At 35.4% G+C, this 21622-nt stretch overlaps 1 protein-coding gene across 1 annotated transcript; it reads right to left on the bottom strand.

The window, feature by feature from the left end:
* Nucleotides 1-10: 10 nt before the first annotated feature.
* LOC128231452 (uncharacterized) lies at nucleotides 11-18426 on the bottom strand. Its single transcript, XM_052944285.1, has 3 exons — nucleotides 17971-18426; nucleotides 6893-7045; nucleotides 11-3619 (listed from the first exon to the last, which is right to left on the bottom strand). The coding sequence occupies exons 1-3, from the start codon at nucleotides 18038-18040 to the stop codon at nucleotides 3411-3413; spliced, it is 432 nt and encodes a 143-aa protein (XP_052800245.1). The 5' UTR covers nucleotides 18041-18426; the 3' UTR covers nucleotides 11-3410.
* Between the last annotated feature and the right edge of the window lie 3196 nt (nucleotides 18427-21622).

The following is a 21622-nucleotide window of genomic DNA, read 5'->3' as shown; positions in this document are numbered from 1 at the left end:
ATAAATACTGTTATTTTTTATTTGTTTATTATATTTAAAAAAATAAGTATAAAATCGTGAACTCCATCAATACAAAATGATACGCGATAAATGATATGTGTTTTATAGAAAACATATAATAGTATGATGTTTTAATTAAGTATTATCTACAGCAGTATAAACAAGTAGTATATATGACGCAAAGTGCTATATACGGTGTCAGTATACCAAGAATCTGAAATCTCTAGCGATTGCTAAAGCATACTAGCGGTACAAATACACTGTATTGTTCTGTAGACTTTTGAGTAAATTTGGACTAACTTTAATTCATAGATAAGAATAAATCTACTCAAATTTTGTGTTAGACAGCACAGTTTCATAATATAAATATTTGTGTTACTATTAAACCAGTTAAAAACCTCATATTAGATTTAATTGAAAGGTTGATAAGCATAAACCTCGGTCTGTTTGTGAGAGAAAAAAAAACTTTTTACGTCCCAGCATTTAACATAAAAGGTGTATTTACCGTATGTACATAGGTAAGAACACCGAATGCGACGAAACAAACATTTAATTATTACTGAACTGAAATGACGTAAGTTATATGATCAAGCTAACATTTAAATGTTTTATTAAATGACACCATGATGATATAAAGTCATCGCATGATTTGCAGAGCCATTCAATGAATGAATTGCGGGGTTGATGTCATTATCGGGGTATGAACGCAATTGGGTTGGTCAATGTGTGTGGAGTCCGAAGGACTCTACGCGTACTTTGACCAACCCAATTGCGTTCATATCCCCGATAATGACATCAACCCCGCAATTCATTCCTTATATTTACACCAATAGTTCATTATTTCATTCAAGAATTGTTAAAAAATACTTCATTTCATTTAAGAAAACCTTTCAGTAATCCGTTCTTACCCATTCTGTAAATAGAACGACCCGACTATAACCGGAAACATTTTTTTCAAATGACGTCACAATAACGCGGGAAAAGATCAACCACTTGAAATCACTTTAAAACGTAAAATTGAAACACTTCTGGTATCAATATATTTAAAATATAATAAACTAACACTTTTGATCTATATTTTACGGGACCTGCAGACACAATACAACCAATAACAAGATCAATACTGGTTGAGAAGCAGTTTCCGACGAAAAGCAGTTTCCGACAAATCGCTTTTTCGCGTACCTTCCTTAGATCTTCATAAAGAAGGTACTGCAATTCAACTATATGGTAACTAGGCAATCAAAAGTTGAAATTCTTACCGAGACACGTAAGAAACGTTTATTATTATTTAATGTTTAATGTTTATTTTTCATTTTGTACACAAACTTGCACGTGGGGGATCTGCACGCGCAGCGTATTGCGCATGCGTGTGAACCTAATTTGCATATCTATTAATAGCTACAAGGTTTTCCTTAATTGACTTATACAAACGATGATCATTGTGTACATATTTGTGAACACTGGTGTCATGCTTGTTTCGCATCCACATTCACTTAAATGTATACAAACACAAGTTTCCATCAGAAATGAATAAAAAAAATCATTGACATTCAGTCTCTGCCTGATTTCGAGTATGAATTGAATGTCGTAAATTTTAAGGTTTAAATTTTTCGTAAATGCTGGAAAATTAAATAAAATTTCTCTTATTACAGTCTTATATTTAGTTTATTAAATAAAAGGAAAATAAAAACACACAACAGGCACCTTAAATATGCCCCGCATTCAAATTGTCGGAAACTGCTTCTCATCACAAGCTAATCAGAACAATGTAAGTACCCTCTTTGCGCCCCTATTAGATACACTATATGTGACGTCACACGTAAGAAATATATCGACATTAGCAGCTTGAGCTGTAGTTTGAGCTGTAGTTATATAAAATGTGAACAATTTTAGTATATATTTAAACACGTATAAATAATTCAATAAAAACGTTTAAAAACTGTCGGAAACTGCTTCTCAACCAGTAGCTTTCATATATATTGTTATGCAATGAATTACGATCCGAACATATCCGAAGATGTTGCGTTCATCGATTGATGAACGCAATTGCCGAAAGGCAGTTCATTTAAGGAATGGAAGTTGAGGTGTAAATATTAGAACGTGGCAAAAAATAAAATCATGACCGTGACGATTATGAAACGATGGCACATTAAAAGGTATTAAAAGGTAGTCACTAAAATTGCATTCATTGAACCGACATGTATATGACGATAATAACAGGGAAGTAAACCAAAAACCGTCGACACGATCATATTTCTAGAGTTATACTGGTTAGCGACTTATTATTCGCCCGTACCACTTTTTCGCCCACCCAGTTTAAACCAGTCAAAACAAAATATTTTACACAAATTAATATGGCGTTTTATTGCGTCATCTATTTTGACAGATATCAGCTGTTTTCTGCGTTAAAATGTACAGTAAGTAGTATGTGGAATTCGACCCAAATAAACATTGTGTACACTTCTAACATTGTTAGTTGCACGCGGGGACGACGTCACCACGCGCGCGATCGCTTGCATGAGGCCACGGAACTTTGGTTTATAGGTCCGTGATGAGGCCCTGTAAGAATTTTTTAATTTTCCTTATACCTTGCACTATCAGACGACAATATTGATTTGTCATAATAAAGTATAAAGCCGGTGATAAATTATTCAAATACCATAAATTGCTGTTTTTAAGTTCAATTTTCGAAAAGGCAAATGGTAAAACCTCAAGACAATGAAGTTATCGCCCAATTTTTCGTCTAAGGGAAGCAACTCAAATTTGAATTAATCATTACATTCTTGTACCGACATGCGTTGTCCCTCTTCGGAAGTCTATGAATATGCATACATTATGTATGTAATGTTTCAAGAAGAAATCCCAGCAGCTTCTTAAATTTTCTGCTAAGAGAAGAATTACCGAGTAGGTGTTGTATCATTTAAACGGTGGCTAGACTGGTCAAATAAAATAAAAATGTTTGAAGATATAGTTTAGAGAGAAATATATGAAAAACATCGTAAGAATAGCGAATTAATTGGGTGGGCGATTAATTGGTACAGTAGGGTGCTCATTTTAGCGAAATTATAAGGGTACTTTGCGCGTGGGAATATTCGGAGTCCTTAACTATTTTCAAAAACAAATAAAACAAATTACACAGTTTTTGTCGGAAGAGCCAACCTATCTTAGTGTAAAGTTTTATCGTAATAGCTATCTTGGGTCAAAAGTAACGTAGGAAAAACCTCCATTTCCGGTCGAAAAGGGGTCGCTATACAGTATCCCTTTAATCCAGTTTTGTGTTGGTATGAATACTATATACACATTTATTTACACTTATTTCCAAACCTTTTCTACACATTTAACACTTTGTTAGTATGGCACTAATATTCTGGTAGGAATATTATCATTTCTTCAACAAAACAATGATTTTTTTACGAAATCGACTTTCGCACAAAAATTCCCGACACTATAATTCCAAGAAGGGCGGCTAACGTAACGGATGCCCTTCCAGAGGCATTGCAATAGTCATCGTAACAGAAGCAGCGTTTCATGTAACCGGAAGCGACCTCACGCGGATGACAACCCTCTTCCTTCAAGTACTCGCGGTCCTTGACGCATACTCGTGATTCGTAATTTGTCACTGAAAGTAGAAATTTAATGATATAGATAATAATGACTCGTAAGTCATCACTGAAAGTATAAATTAGATGATATATAGATTACAATGACTCGTAAGTCATCACTGAAAGTATGAATTTGATGATATAGATAATAATGACTCGGAAGTCGTCACTGAAAGTATAAATTAGATGATATAGATAATAATGACATAGAGAAATAACCATGATTAACGAAACTTGGTGCCCGTTGACCGCTGCCTTGTAATTGATATATGTGTGCATGTATATACAGGTTTTAAGTACATTCAAGGAAGACCATTGTGTATTCTGTTAATAAGATCGATCCCCATTTTTGCATGTACATATTGACGCGTGATTAAAGATAACAGAGGCAAAGATCGACAAGCGAGGAGCCGCGATATTGTGTTTATACGACAAGTACGTTCATACAATAATTTGTTATTTAACACTTATTTCGCATTTGCCAAAAAGGGTATATATATATATATGTATGTATAATAAGCCTGTATATATGTATGTATAATAAGCCTGAAGGCAACATCAATCCATATATTGATTGCTTAAAAGTAAAACAGTTATTAATGTTATTTAGAAGCAAGAATAAAGTGGTTATATGTTAAATTTCAGTTTACTTCTAAATTGATTTGCTCTTGTAATGGGAATATTTTATCTTTATATTGAACAACTTAGGAATGTTCTCTCTCTTTATCCAACTGTTCCAAATTTAGACGGACTATTATCAAACTAACCGGCTACCTTTACAAAATATTTTATCTCAGTTTAACAAAAATCGAGAGATTTCATGGTGAGCCTTCGTATGACGCAATTGTTGAAATAGCGCTTAAGAAAGATATGATTAAGATATCCGGAATGTTTGTTTGTTTGTTGGTGAAATATGACTCTAGCTTTCTTTTTTGCCCTACAAATGTGTCACCTTCAAGTATCGGTTATAGAAATCATAAGTTTAAACTGAGGCCGACAAGCCATTCAGTTTTCAGACTTATACCACTCCTGAAATCTACCCGAAAGTTTATGTTAAAATTCATGATATAAGATTTTTTTGATTTTTTTTGTTCGACTAATTTATCTTTTCTTTTCATACTCAACTTTTTATGGACATGCTTATTTAAGCTTCGTGCCGCTTAAATGTGCCTCCTGCTTCAAGGTTAACAAGAGGTACACACATGTTCGCACTGTAGATTTTTGAACTGCTTAACCAACTACGAAGTTCCTGAATACGTAGTAACCTCATGTACTATTGGTATCATTGAATACATTTTTATTTCCATTATACAGTGTTTAAAGAGTAAATAAAAAAAATGACCGATATAATACAATGCACCAGCAAATTGTAACCACGGTCCCCAGGTCCGGGGAGTAGCGGGGACTTTCGGTCCAGCCAAGCCCGGGTAAATTCCCCGCCCTGCTGGTAAAACATCGCCAAATGCCCCCTGCACCCCAGGGAGCCTTGACGTGAATACAAAACCACCGCATTCACCCGGCACTGCGGGGCCTTCTGGAAGGTAAAAACACGGTCCATTTCCACGGCTACCCCGGTATACACCGGACCTGGGGGGGGGGGGGGGGCCGTTGTTACAATTGACTGGTAACAGCCTTCATAGTTTTTCATTGCAAGGTTGGAAAAAAACATGCTATTTATATATGTGGTACAGAACAAAGCTTTAGCGTTATCTTTATTTGTAACATATTTTCAATTAGTTGATTGACAGTTTTTCCTTTTACCATACATGATTGCAAAATGATGTGGGTCACCAGCTAACAAACACTAGTTCTAGTTTGAACGAATAATGACGTGACCGGTTTTTATTGACAACAAAAAAAAGTCCGCTTTTAAACAATCTCATTAAAATCAGATCCCCAATACACGCTTCACGTCACGATATGATTTTAATGAGATTAGCTTTTAAATGGTTTACAAGTTAAATAAAGCGGACAAAATATGAGGCGCATTAAAACAAGATAATTTTTTTTCAACTTAGTATAGCCTTGAACGTCAGAAGTTCAATATTGACTAACATTAAGGGAAAATAACTTGTTTGCCGCGGCCATTAAATACATTTTGAGATATACTAACAGGCAATTTTTGCTCTAGTAAACATCTCATATCACTTATATTAATCAGCTCGCGTAATTTCGCCCCAGAAATCGAAACCAAAACTATATTCACATAAACCGGTAAACTAGTTATTTGAAAATCTGAATTCATTCTATTAAGCGTGAAACACAATGTACATGGCATATTTGATTTTATCATCCCTCTTTTTTGTTTTGTTTTTCAGTGTTTTTTCTGTGAGTTAATGTGGTTATCGTTAAAGCCGCTAATATAGAGTATGTAAAAGAAACTACTTTTTCTGGCATACAATCGGATTCGTTCGGTATATTTTCGGCCAGACAGGGGCCAAATAGAACTGTTTAGTTCTTCTGACGTTTTTACTTAATTCGGTATACTAACGTGGTTTTAAACACTTTTAAGCACCCCCCCCCCCCCTCCCCCAAACAAATAAAAAAAATTCGTCCACGTTTACTTTTTATTTCAATAAAGGAGAAGTAATGAAATAAAATACGCACAAAGTGCACTGTTTCGGACTAGAATTGTTTAACTTTCTTTGGAGAATACCCTCGAACCACCCTGCCAACACTTTAGTCTTAATATGTTTAGGTTCTGCGGGAGGAGTGCAAATTAAAAGGTTACGCCCCTAAGTTACACCCACTCTAACGTCAAATCATGGTCCGTCCCTGATATACTCTTTAAATACATTGTTACCAACGGTGAACTAACGTGTAATTGATTAAACAATGACCAATTATGCCAAACAAGTATGCCCCACCCGTAAGTATTGCGTACCTAGTTGCTCAAAAGTGTACCATCAAGAAATGTATTTTATAGCCGTAGCTGTATTTGAAAGTAAAGTTACAGCTATAGCATTAAAGCTGTACAGTCCGTTGTAGTTATATAGATGTAGCTGTATTATTGACGCCAATGGTAAAGCTGCAGGTGTATTTTATAGCTGTATTTATATTTTGAAAACAACAACTGTTATAAAATACAAATATAGCTATAAATATAAAATTGCAACTTTATTTGATAGGCAATTGTTGTCATATTGTAACTTTTGAGCCATTTGGAACGCTATGATTAACTGCGTGAACTACCTTGCGTTTTTGTACAGGTCTTGAGTTTCTATTTTACCGTGAACATATCACTGACTTGGTCCCGTTGGCCTTTAAACAGTGTCCCAAAACCTACTTACATATTTGATCGTGGAATGTGTTGTGTAGATAGGAACGAGTAAAGGTTTTCAGACAGGCATGACAGTCATCCACCTTTCTCATGCCCTTGTCCGAGTCGCATGGCCACGGCGTACCCCGGATATACACGTTACACTGGTAACAGGATAAACAGTCTGAAACAATGAAAATATGTCGGTGAAACAGGCCTGACAGTAATCCAACTTGCTAATACTTAGTAGAACTCTGCGTCGCTTAGCCACGATATACCCAGGAATACATGTAGTACCATACAATGATTGTGTATGAATTCTCCATCTATACCAGCCTGACATTTACTCTATGGAAGACAGACTGAAAAAAGAATGTTGTCGGCTCCATCCACATTTCACACACCCTTGTCACATGGCTGTCACATGACTGTCACATGGCTGTCACATGACTACGGAGTTTACCCCCTATAAAATCGTTACTTTGATAACAGGATTAAGATGTTGATATTTTTTTGCAATTAACTTCCTGATTTGTGAGTCATGCAAATCTCAATGTTGACCGCAATCTTAAATATATAAGATTGTCGAATGGTTGAACAATGTATTCTTTCTTTTCCTCGCTGATGCCTTATGTCATTGTCTTAGTGGCATGACCAAGGCGTACCCAGGAGAAGACGAGACGACCAACGTTCTTATGTCCTTGTCTAAGCTTCAAATTTTTGCATTTTTCATAGTAAGTAATTGACCAGTTATTGTAACTTAACTTGATTATTTGCAGGAAGTTTTCCAGTATACAGCTAACCTAATGTGGCTTCTTCTAAAATTAACAATTTTGGTCAACTTATCATGGCATTTTGGACAGGACCGAGATATCAGTGTGGACTTAGAGATATGTGTTATCATTATTAAGGCGGTCATCGGTCATGTTGTGTCAACTGATGATACATAACTGAACCAGAGCTTAGTTAAAATTGGAAAAATGGCCATGTTAAAGTGTATTGGTTCGTTAGGTACATTTGTACATATGTTGTTGTTGTTTATCTAGCTTAAAGCCACAAGATTCGTCACTCATTTAATGTTGTTGTTTTTTGTTTTGGCTCTGTTTCAGCAGGCTATTTTCTTGAGCTTTTTAAATTTGTTATACTTGTTTTATGCTCGTTTGATAATAATTCATGTTTTAACAGCCTATGGCCGCGGTGAATGAACATAAAATAAAAATTATGTTCAATATTGGTCTCCAAAGTTATTATATGTACTTGCTTGTTCTTGTATCCCACGCGCTGTTACCAACGAGATATTTAAGTGACATCTTAGATAAATAACCGGTACACGGCAGTTTATTTCAAGCTTAAGTTGGATAAAAATGAAGAAATACTCGGGTCATGCCGCCCCTTATCAGTCACAATATTTGAAAACTTTTGATAATTACGTGCGTATTCTTAAATGTCAAAACACGATCCATTTTCGCCAGATCGTAAACAAGGCCTCAAATGATATATTAAAGTGACACTACTATTTTGACTGATAAAACTTAAACTACTTACTACACAATTCATTTATGAAAAATATTAATTACTGATAACAAGATTGAAACCGTGTATTTAAAATATCAAAAAGAAAACATATTAAATGATTGGTGAATGCTAAAAGATTTACTGTGATCAGCTGTAGTCTCATAAGGTAGAAACACTGTGTTTTATGCACATTTATCTCAATTTAAAATCGGTATCCTCCACAAGAACCACTGTTTTCGACATGTATTCATCCTTTATGGAATATTAAAACAAAAGTATTAATTTTGGTAAATCTTATTTGGGAGTAAGAGAGCATCTTCAATGGAGAAATACCGCGGCAAACAATTAAGCATATTTGGTTGGGAGGGAGAGGGAGACAAACTGCTTGAGAGTTTACAGATCATTGTAACTTGCTCTGATATAAACCAACAGTGATGGTCTGCTTGCTTTGAATTAATCTATAAAAATACAAGAGTAAGTAAAATTATTTAGTTTTGTTCACGAAACCAAGTTACTTTGGAATTAGAAAATATATGTATTGACATATTTCAACTTCAAAATATTTGGTTGAACCCATTGTCACCTGGGACAACAATACATATTCCTGTGCGTCAGTTACTGAACAGTATTTGCTCTTTATTGAAAACTAAATGTTCATTCTAATACTTACCATATAAGTGACGCTTAAGTACAAAAATGCATATTTTCCGTCAGTTAAAGAGTCATGTGTAGTTTTTGGGCATAAGTACCGCAAATCTACTTCTGACAGGACATGTTAAAATAGTCATTTTACCGGGGTAACAAAATTGTAAGTATGGTGTTATGCGGTAAAAATAGTGCGAATTAAGAGACCACTTTATTTAAATACGTTCATAGGATTGCAACGTTAATTTGAATTTGAAAGCAAGCCGAACAATCTTAAATAAATCTTGGTGAGGAACCGAGTTATAGAAAATTGAAAAGTGTTGACTAAAAGGCCATGCCTTATTTTATTTAAACAAATAGTAAAACGTCCTCATTCAATATTTGGTTTATTTAATTAACTTTACACTTACAATAAATTTGCTAAATAAAAGCAATCTTCATATATTCTAGGTTTATCAGTTACTGTTATGAAACTAGCTAATTGTATTATGATTTTTTTTCAATTTACATCACCTTTTCTTAAGTAATGACAGGCACTTATCGGCTACATTTTGGGGGCATTCAAAATATTTTTTTTGATTCGATTTTTAATGCCTGTGAACATTATTGTAAAAAAGTAAAATTATGCTGGTCACGCCTACAGCCTTTTGGCGCTTTCAGAGCTTTTATTGATATAAGTACTTGAACACTTCAATAATGTTTGTCTTGCTAAACTGTATCAACCGATTATCAACCACACTGATAATGTTTTATTAAATAATCTTCTTTGTATTTCAATAATCCGACCAGTTCCAATGTTTGATTATCTTCAATGTAAATATGGGGAGCAGCTTAGCCTTTGTTGACAAGACACAAGGGCGGTTTACATCACAGGGCCACACTGTCGCATCCTTTGCAATCCCAAAACAAATACAGGCAAATCGATGCGTCAATGTATGTTAGATTTCTTTTTCGACAAGCAAGTGCCGTCGCAATCACCAAGTACACATGTATCATTGATTTCTGTTGATTTCTTGTTTACATGAGTTCTCTCATTATCATGAATACTACGACTCTTTTTTTCCATCGTAATGGTATTTATTGTATTGTTTTGTTAATTTAGTTTAAACATTTCGAACAACGACTGTAGGCATTGTATGTATGAATGTGATTGTGCGTGCAAGTACGTGGGTTCATTGCACCGTCTAACAGTTAACCGTCTGACATCTATATCATTTAAATCAGAAAAGATAACAGAGCTCATTGGGGGAATACATGTTCTTGTGTTCAATACTATTGTAACGAGGCGATCAACACTACTGCAGCTGCTGCCAAAGTCCGTCTCAGTCATAAATATATATATAATTTATAACTCCTTCATTTTTTATTGCTGATACGTATGTTATATTCATGTGTTAGTGTTTAATGCCGTTTGGGGATTTGTTTAGCGCTTCTGTTGTTTTGGACATTAGTGAGCATTTCGTTTGTGACCTATGGTATTTTCACTCGCCTTGGGTCAATTAGGTTTGGTCGAAAGCGGGACAAGCATTTAATTGTACTCATGAACCAGGTCACCATGCTTTTATGACAGATGATTATATTTCTAATTAGTAAACATGACAAACACTTCAATGGAAATAAAACAAATACCAAGGCCGGCCAGAACCAAGATTTTTTTTTCTTCGATTTACTGTTCTGGATGTACATAATAATAATAATAATGACCAATCTGGATAGTTATGCTGCTTAGCTTAGTAGCCCCAAGACCAACTGCGGTCTCGTTTGATCGCATAAGAAGTGTTTTAGCTTAGGAGCCCGAATGTTTGTTTGTTCTTACTTCTTCGTCAAGGAGTTCACATTTCAAGGATTTAAAGCTACTGCACTCTGTAAGACATAGTGAATACACGTAAAAACATCCAAACTATGTTGCCTATCACTACAATGTTAGTAACTCGGACATGCCCTGGGCTGTTTGCCACTTACCCTGATCCACTTACTCTAAATACTTACAAATAATGTTGCTTACCTCAACTAAACTCAACTCAACTCAATATTATTTTATTATATCACAATACAATGGATGTTATTTTATTATATCACAATACAATGGATGTTATTTTATTATATCACAATACAATGGATGTTATTTTATTATATCACAATACAATGGAAGTAACTGGGCAAAACTAGCATCCTACCTACGTTTTGTCTTGTTAGTGAATACATTCTGTTGTTTGCTATCTAAATGCAAGACATCTCAAGCAACAGAGTCATTATCAATATCATTATTGTGAAAAGAACACATAATGCCAAAAACTAGAATTAAACAGGACAACATAACACCATTAATCATGCAATGTAAAGTACAGGGACAATCACGCCAGCCAAACAAGTAACGATGACCCTGTTCAAAAGCCCAAGCCGAAAGCCCAACAAAGTGAGAGACACCGAACGTTAATAACAAACAATACAGACATACCAAACATGCATCGAAATATATTAATTAGCAATTATAGAGGATTCTGCCACGGAACGGTCAGTGAAACACGATCATTTGCTTATAGTTGATAGTATTAAGTTAGCATATTTCGACGGCTGTTCAGCTAAGACATCCTTCTTTCGCTTGAGGCCCAGATACTTTGTCACATAAATAGGCTTGCTCGAAAAAACTTTATGACAGGCGAATAAACATTATATGAATATTATACTAAAATTAAAATGCCATATTCTCCCCTTGCCTCAATTGACTTGATATTTAACTGCGAATACTTTTTACGCATCAATTCAAATTCAAACATTAAAGATATTATATAGATGCACTCTTCTCGCTAAAAGAAAAATCTCAAAGCCTTACATTGTTCACTTATATATCATTTAAAACTCATGCACGCATGTATTCTTTTTATATGCGTTTTCATTTCATATTTTATTACTGAAATAAATTTTCATAAAAGTGACAAACCATATTATTTAAGAGTATCACCCCCCAAAACAAACAATTAATCCGTAATATAGCAATAAATTATTGGCATTGCACTACTTTCCCACAATAGCTCCTCAGCACTTCCAGAGATATATGCCAACCATAAATTAACTTGGTGATCTAACCATATGACCCTATAAGGACATGTAGGTTGAAAAACTGAGCGATTGGTCGCATAATATTTGCTTGAATTTTTGAATCCGTTTATAAAAGAAATGATAAGTTTCAAAAGCATGCTTTTTAAGGAATCCGACCCATAGATAATCTAGTTGTCTGTTGACTCCATTAATTTGTAGGTTATTTTTGTCGATGCCTGGTGACCCCCATACGATTTTGGTGTCATTTGAATCTACTTGCTTATAGGTCACTTAGTTTTGCATACAATGTTCAAATAAATTACCAACAGCACACCACACACAGCACACAGCACACCACACACAACACACCACACACAACGTTATTACAGTTTTATTTGAACTGAAATCGGACGTAAATCAATGGCGTGGGTTATCTTGTATGGAAAAACACACAACGTTTAAGCACATAAACTTTCCGGTTGACATACATAGGAACAATGGCAAGCTATATGTCAGCGCAAATTGCCTGTCCTAGCCAGGAATTCCTACCTATATATCAGCGCAAATTGCCTGTCCTAGCCAGGAATTCATACCCTTTCTCTATATATCAGCGCAAATTGCCTGTCCTAGCCAGGAAGTCCTACCCTTTCTCTATATATCAGCGCAAATTGCCTGTCCTAGCCAGGAATTCCTACCCTTTCTCTATATCAGCGCAAATTGCCTGTCCTAGCCAGGAATTCCTACCCTTTCTCTATATATCAGCGCAAATTGCCTGTCCTAGCCAGGAATTCCTACCCTTTCTCTATATATCAGCGCAAATTGCCTGTCCTAGCCAGGAATTCCTACCCTTCCTCTATATCAGCGCAAATTGCCTGTCCTAGCCAGGAATTCCTACCCTTTCTCTATATATCAGCGCAAATTGCCTGTCCTAGCCAGGAATTCCTACCCTTTCTCTATATATCAGCGCAAATTGCCTGTCCTAGCCAGGAATTCCTACCCTTTCTCTATATATCAGCGCAAATTGCCTGTCCTAGCCAGGAATTCCTACCTATATGTCAGCGCAAATTGTCTGTCCTAGCCAGGAAGTCCTACCTATATATCAGCGCAAATTGTCTGTCCTAGCCAGGAATTCCTACCCTTTCTCTATATCAGCGCAAATTGCCTGTCCTAGCCAGGAATTCCTACCCTTTCTCTATATATCAGCGCAAATTGCCTGTCCTAGCCAGGAATTCCTACCCTTTCTCTATATATCAGCGCAAATTGCCTGTCCTAGCCAGGAATTCCTACCCTTTCTCTATATATCAGCGCAAATTGCCTGTCCTAGCCAGGAAGTCCTACCCTTTCTCTATATATCAGCGCAAATTGCCTGTCCTAGCCAGGAAGTCCTACCTATATGTCAGCGCAAATTGTCTGTCCTAGCCAGGAAGTCCTACCTATATATCAGCGCAAATTGTCTGTCCTAGCCAGGAATTCCTACCCTTTCTCTATATCAGCGCAAATTGCCTGTCCTAGCCAGGAATTCCTACCCTTTCTCTATATATCAGCGCAAATTGCCTGTCCTAGCCAGGAAGTCCTACCCTTTCTCTATATATCAGCGCAAATTGCCTGTCCTAGCCAGGAAGTCCTACCTATATGTCAGCGCAAATTGTCTGTCCTAGCCAGGAAGTCCTACCTATATATCAGCGCAAATTGTCTGTCCTAGCCAGGAATTCCTACCCTTTCTCTATATCAGCGCAAATTGCCTGTCCTAGCCAGGAAGTCCTACCTATATGTCAGCGCAAATTGTCTGTCCTAGCCAGGAATTCCTACCCTTTCTCTATATCAGCGCAAATTGCCTGTCCTAGCCAGGAATTCCTACCCTTTCTCTATATATCAGCGCAAATTGCCTGTCCTAGCCAGGAAGTCCTACCCTTTCTCTATATATCAGCGCAAATTGCCTGTCCTAGCCAGGAATTCCTACCCTTTCTATATATCAGCGCAAATTGCCTGTCCTAGCCAGGAATTCCTACCCTTTCTATATATCAGCGCAAATTGCCTGTCCTAGCCAGGAATTCCTACCCTTCCCCTATATATCAGCGCAAATTGCCTGTCCTAGCCAGGAATTCCTACCCTTTCTCTATATATCAGCGCAAATTGCCTGTCCTAGCCAGGAATTCCTACCCTTCCTCTATATATCAGCGCAAATTGCCTGTCCTAGCCAGGAAGTCCTACCCTTTCTCTATATATCAGCGCAAATTGCCTGTCCTAGCCAGGAATTCCTACCCTTTCTCTATATATCAGCGCAAATTGCCTGTCCTAGCCAGGAATTCCTACCCTTTCTCTATATCAGCGCAAATTGCCTGTCCTAGCCAGGAATTCCTACCCTTCCTCTATATATCAGCGCAAATTGCCTGTCCTAGCCAGGAATTCCTACCCTTTCTCTTTATTTTGTCCAGTGATGCAATTTGAATAATGAGATTCAAAGTGAAATCAGTAGACTATTAATGACTGGCCTTGTGTTAGTGGCCATGCATTCATTTAGAGTAATTGTGTAAGACAACCTCATTTATAATTGGTTTACATTTGACCAACCTGGTTATTCTGATTTATTATGTTAAAGACAAAAAAGATAAAGCACACGATCTTTGAAATTATTCATTATTATTCATACCCTTTTTAAAGTTTCCAAAACATGTACATGGTATTGCTAGCATGTATACAGACTGCTTAAACAACCTATTTTACTTTCCTGTTCATATCTGTCATATGTTTTGTTATATGGGGATAATGGTTGATCCTGGCGGAATAACGTTTGGGCTGGTAGACGAAGAGTTTCTTTTCTGTATTGTTTTAAGAAGATAAGGTTTCTGTTTCCAGCAGGACAAAGCTTAATTTAGGCAAATACCTTAACATGACTTGATAGCTTTCACTGACTGTTCCAAAGCATCGATAACTTTTTGATAACTTCAGTCTGTAAAATGTCAGACAGTGTTTCCTATGTTGTTATCTATACATAGATAAATTCGACCACAAATAGGCGGAGCTTAACTGTGCAATAAGTATCTTGCGGAAAAAAATACAACGGTTTCAACTTATACCGACACGCTAGTTATTTAACGTTGTCCTTTTCAACACAGTACTTAACAATTACGTCAGTTTCTTCACCCATTTTCCTCTTCATTGAAATTATTCACTGGCATATAAGCGCTCGGCTGTAAAGTCAATAACTCGGCATGTTGGTGCATGAACGATTTCTGAATGTTTTATATGGTCTATGTGGTTGTGTGCCTCTAAACAGCACCATCTCTGAACTAGTCATCGTTGTGTATAATTGATTACATTATAGACAGGGCCGTAGCTATCCCTCTGTTCATGTGGATTCATAATTGTGCAAGGGGGGTTAAATGTCCCCGCAGAAATTTTTTAAAACCATGGTGCATTCTGGAGGTTCTAAAGTGCTTTATTTGGAAAATGGACAGTTTAAGGATCATTTGGTTAAGTACGCATACTGCAACTTTTGCTGATTTAGAATTTTTTTTTGTCAGAATCATGTGGATTCAGCCGCGTACTCGTGTATAGGCAGCTACGCGCCTGATCGATGGCCTATTTGATCTGCCTTATCGTACTGTATTAACAATTATATAATTTTTGATAAAAACATACATTCGTGTGTGAATTCACACATGAAAGACCACTATTGGAGTTCAAATAACTTCTTATTCTTTGAGAAATAACAATAAACATCACTTCCAAGAATACAGACATTTAAGATTCTCATAAAAAAAACAAGTACGCTACTTCAATGTAGATTCAACATTCGAACAATTTACAATTCATTTACTTTCTCTAGCTGAACGTACAGTGCTTGAATTGCCATAAAATTGTATTGCGGATCATTAAATAGGAACATACAACCGGATGAATCAATATATATGCGTTTTTTTCACAATCCTTTCCCATATTTTATATTTATAATCAAAACCATGAAATACATGTATAGAAATACAAATCGCATGAGTAGTATATTATAAACAGGATTTAGCCTATTGAATCTGGATTATTGAAGCTCATGTATTAGTAATATGGTGTTAAAGATTGCACGTGTTTATTGATGCTATGAACTTTTCTTTGTCGACCATCATGCTTTCTTTAAACTATTTGTATATTCTAAAAGGCTGGTCCGATTGTCTGAACCACAATATGAGCGTTTTCGTGTACATCGCTCATAATAGAAATCGAAACCATTCATAGGTAGTCTTTGCGACATGTTCAGAAAACAGCTCGTCTCTAAACAACATAATCATGTAATTATAGTCCGGTTAAGAGGACTGCTCTAAAAAGAACTTTTGAGCTTCTCCCCCTCTTTTCCTTTGTAATATTTTTAATTGTGAGACCTGCATGGACAGTGTTCGATATTAATATTATCCTTATCCTTAGACATGCCTCAGTGATTCCATTCAGCCTATTGATCAGCTAAATATACAGGCCAATCAAAACACATATTTTCTACTAATCTTAAATTACGTTCGAGCTAAATTGCTGATTAAATACAGCTCACGTTATTTTTCACGTCCTTAATCGACGGGTTTAAAGAAAACTATAACAAGGCACAAGACAGACATTGTTCAAATTTATACCAAACTTAAGACAGCATTAGCAAGGCTTTCTGAAGAAACATGAGACTTACTCTGTGACTTATATGTACACTTCCAAAAGGTAGTAGAATATACCTCTAAATAATAGACATTCTACATGTATATAATTACATAACTATTTTGTAATAAATCCGGCAAAATCCTGCATCATGATAGCGATACGGGCAATAACGTCTTTGCAACTATGCATGTCATCATAAACACAATTCATCAAAAATACAATAAAGAATTGCAACTATTTGTAATAAAGCAACTACAGATACAAAGTCAATTAGCCTAAACATTAACCCAAATTCTTATTAAAATACGAAAAAAGTACACGGTGAGAGGCGAACATATCTCGTACTGACAACACAATTCGTTTGAAAGTAAAATTGAAACCGTTTGTTAATCGTTCAGATATAAATGATTTATATCTTTCATTTTGTAAGAAATCATAGATTTGAGTTGATAATTGTAAACATAAGAACGCGAAGAACACAGTGTTCACATAGTTCTGGTTAACGGTAAAATGTTTCGAGTTTTTTTCCCATTTAAAGCATACATTTCACAGAAAGTCGACTGCGCTATTTCATAAACCATGATTTTAATACTATGCATGCTGTTAAGCATATTGCAATAACAAAATATCATATCAGACGGTGCTTGAGTGTAGTTAGGATTACATTTTACAATTATTATTGACTAAAATATGTGAACATGTTTAGCACCTGTAGGGAAAAACTAAATTATTTGCATCCTCATATATCAGTATGACATGTGATGTATAAAATAGTTATATTTTCTAATTAGTGACGCCTTCTGGTTAGTCCTCAGGTGAAAATCAATATAATACATGAACTGAAACAGCGCGTCAGGAAAATATGGAACGCCATGAGGCAATCAATATCGGAGTATGTTTCCTTGATTACAGGTAGTTTTGCCTTTAAGATGGTTAATCTTGTAAGAATATTTAAGTTAAATATTTTTGACCCTTGGTGCCTTTAAAAAGACGGATATTGAAACATCAAGCAGTGCAATTGTATTATACGAAAAGTGCACCCAATTAAGACTATGCATGCGGAACCAGGAGACTAATTGTGCTCAACATTTCATAATAAAACATTAGATTCGCAACTAGGAAGCACATTTAAGATGAATCACGTGCAGTTTCACGCTTAAATTCACGCCTCTTGCTAATTAAAACTAATACTCAAATCAATATCCTTTCTCCGCTTAATGCTGTATTTGAATTTGTGTCTATAAAACATAATGTAGAAAGCCTTAAAGTACCTACCAGTAGACCTTAGCAGAACTCCAAAGAACACGCACGCTAGAACCACCATCCTCCTTGCAAACTCATCCATTTTGAGCAATTAAGGTTAAATTAATTTTTCACTTTTGTTTATTAGACCGCTTTAACCATTTCCATTTTCCTTTTGCAAATCCTACCCATTATACACATCGACACAGCGCGCGCCCTATCATTTCGCCGTCTATACTATAACAGGATTCGAGTCAGCGCGTTGACTCACGGGAAGACTTGTTATCCGAATTAAACAGATGGCGCTCTACGCTTGCTGTGGGCGTCCCGACGGTGATGACTTCAAAGTGCGTTGCTCTCTTTAAATTCCTTTATCACTTTTTAGTAAACTCACGTAAAAAACAATATGTGTGTGTGTCCTTCTTTTTAGCCAAAAACCACCGCAGGAGTATTAGCTAAGTAAAAACTAGAGCAGTCAATTTACCTAGATGTTTAACATTTGACTGGTTTAATCATAGGTTTCGTAAATAAGGAATTTTATCAACATTTCAGATAAAAATTCAATGCCCTAGTATCAGTACACGATAAAGCTTGTTAAGGCGTTAAATAATTAACTGCGTTAGTGGTTTTTATACATAAATATACTTCTCTAAGTTAAATGAAAGGGAATGTAAGAATTAACAAAAACATCCATACTGAACCGCTATTTTACATATTGTCATCGATATTACTGATTTTGTATCGTTATAAATACCATGGTATTTCTATAATAAATACTTAGAATAATTTATTTATGCTGCGTAGAGCTACTTTAACAATGTAATGAAATCCTTCAGCATTTGACTAACTATTCAATCATGAAACATTGTATCGTCCATATGACATACAGTGAAATTCCATGTCTATTTCACCAGTTTATATCTGGCCAATGACCTTTAAATTGGTCCGTGCACTCACCTTAATCACACTTATTGAGCTAAATAATATTGACGAATGACTTGAACACCCCTTGGACAATCGTCCTTCGTTTCTCAGCTTATAACATACATTGTGCTGAACAAGATCGCTGTTGATCCTTTTAAAGTTATCGTATGTACAATTCTGGGGAAAGAACGATGCATCGCGACCCTACTTTATCAGTTAGATACCATACTGAATATATTACAAACATTTTTTTAAAGAGTACAAAACTGATAGTAGCTGAGTGTATATGACACTACCACAGTCCCTCACCGACTAAAGGTGTAATGTTAATATCTCAACGACAACGCTTTGCATTTTGAAGAAAATACAGCACTTGGTCATTTTTTCACCATTAATCATATTTTAAAATGGTTGAACGTAGCCTCAAAATATTACTTCCGGTTTATGACCGCTGGACGATTTGTTGTTGTTTTTTATTTATAAATGCTAGTTTTTTAAGAGCATAACAATCATTGTTAAGTATATCCATAATTATCCAGGTTGAGTCAAGAAGTGCGTTTTGGCAATGTCGAGTTTGTAAAAAGGGCATACATCTAGAACTTTTTTTATAAAGCTCATTCTGTCTAAAGCTTGTGACTGTCTTTTCTGATTTCCTGATAACCCAAGCATACTGATGTGCATGTTTTCGTTGCTATTGTGAATGTCCAGTAGTAATTCGGGAGGGGGATATTTTTTCTTGGGGTGTATGGGATATACTCGTACACGGTGTCCATATGGCCACTCTTCAACAATCTGATAGCGTCATTTATGTAGGAGGTGAGATACATGTGCCACAACACGACCGATTTCAGTTGAAACAGAAAACAACCAATCACGTTTATTTGGATTATTATTATTATTTTAATCAAGAAATGTTCATTGAAATATTCATTAGCATTATACAAAAAATATATGAGACCACCAGGCATATGAATTAAGTATAATTACAAATGGCAGTGTGAACTGATTTGGCATTTGTAAATCGGATACATTCAATTAAACAACTTCTAACTTCTAACCGGTATGTTAAATTGTAAATAAACATACATGCTCCTAGAGACTAGTTGAAGTCTAGTTGTGTGTAACCGATGAGTAGACTTTACAAGACAGATATTTTCAGAGTACACTACCAGTACTGTCGTCTGAATTAAAAAAAGTGTTATATTAAGATGTCTTTTCATGCAAAAATGATTTCCTATTTAACTTCGAAGCTAGAAAACGGTGACTTAAGTTATAATTAAGCAATATCTAATATGAACTAAGGCGCTGCCTCTACGGGCTTGAAGTGTTATTGCCGGACACATTAAGTTTACTTAATGACTAAGTGAAATATACTTGGAGTAAAAGGGAAACGTTTTTTTGTATATGTTAATAAAACTTTTTAAATAACAAGCAGTTCTGTTGCTGTTAGCAAATTTATTTAGTGTATATGCAACAATCTTCAATAATAGTGTAAACATTATATATAATGCATTACTTTATATTTTATATGAAGTTTAGAGTTATTCTTCTTAATTAACATAAATAAAGCTACTATGCATTTGAGATCAAGTACGCAAACGCATTTGAGGAATATGTTACAAACAGGAAATAAATAAAAACAAGAGCTGTCACAGAGACAACGCGCTCGACCATTCCGCCGCTTTTCGGTGTATGGACTGAAAAGTTTTGGCGAAACATGCATTGATCACTGTTATATTAGATTTCAATGCAATAAATGATGTGATGAGATTTACATAAATTGAATTGGAAAATATTTGAGGTGGTACGAAAACTTTAACATAAATTGTAAGTTGAAAAAGGGGCATAATTTTGTAAAAAAATGCTTGATAGAGTTACCTCCTCCTGTGTACAGGTTGGGGGCATTATGGTGAACAAGCGTGCAAAGTTTCAAAGACAGATGTCAATGGACTTTGAAAATATTTGAGGTGGTACGCAAACTTACACGTAAATTCTAAGTAAAAAAGTGGCATAATTCTGTCAAAATGCTCGATACAGTGACCTCCTCCTGTGTACAAGTTGGGGGCAAGATGATGAACAAGCGTGCGAAGTTTCAAAACAGTATGTCAATGGACTTTGAAAATATTTGAGGTGGTATGCAAACTTTAACATAAGTGGTAATGCTGACGCTGACACTCAGGTGATTACTAGGATAGCTCTCCTTAATCTTCTAATAGTCAAACTAAAAATGATCACATATCAATAATGTTGCAGTGAAGTATATTACAAGCAGGGCTAATTATAATTTAACTAGTATTAAATGGGCAAAAATTTATTTAAATATGATGGTAAAACATGGCAAAACATTTAATCAATTACTAATAATTATGATTGTATATGAACAATATGTAGCCAAGCAGCTCTGGCAAATTGTCTGCAAAATATCTCAGTGAGAATACAGAATATATTCTTATTTGTTTGTTACAAAAACATACACCCCACCCCCGCCAAAAAAGTTGCAAAATGTTAATTATGAACTAATGTGTTGTTTAGATTTTAAGGGCAAATACAAATTTCTGCTTTAATTACAGAATTATCTAAACGATGCTTTCAATAAACTTTAAAATAATTTGTATTTGCAATGATAAATCTGACAAACATCATGTCTAATGATCAAAATTATCTAAATTTCAATTAATGAATATTGTAAACAGCTTTGCTAAAATCAGGTATAAACCAAAAGACCTGTGACAGTTAAATTATATAATGCAGCAAAACATGT

The sequence above is a fragment of the Mya arenaria genome, chromosome 4 (assembly GCF_026914265.1).
Source record: "Mya arenaria isolate MELC-2E11 chromosome 4, ASM2691426v1".
Taxonomy (NCBI): Eukaryota; Metazoa; Mollusca; class Bivalvia; order Myida; family Myidae; genus Mya; species Mya arenaria.
This window is presented reverse-complemented; position numbering and strand designations above follow the sequence as displayed.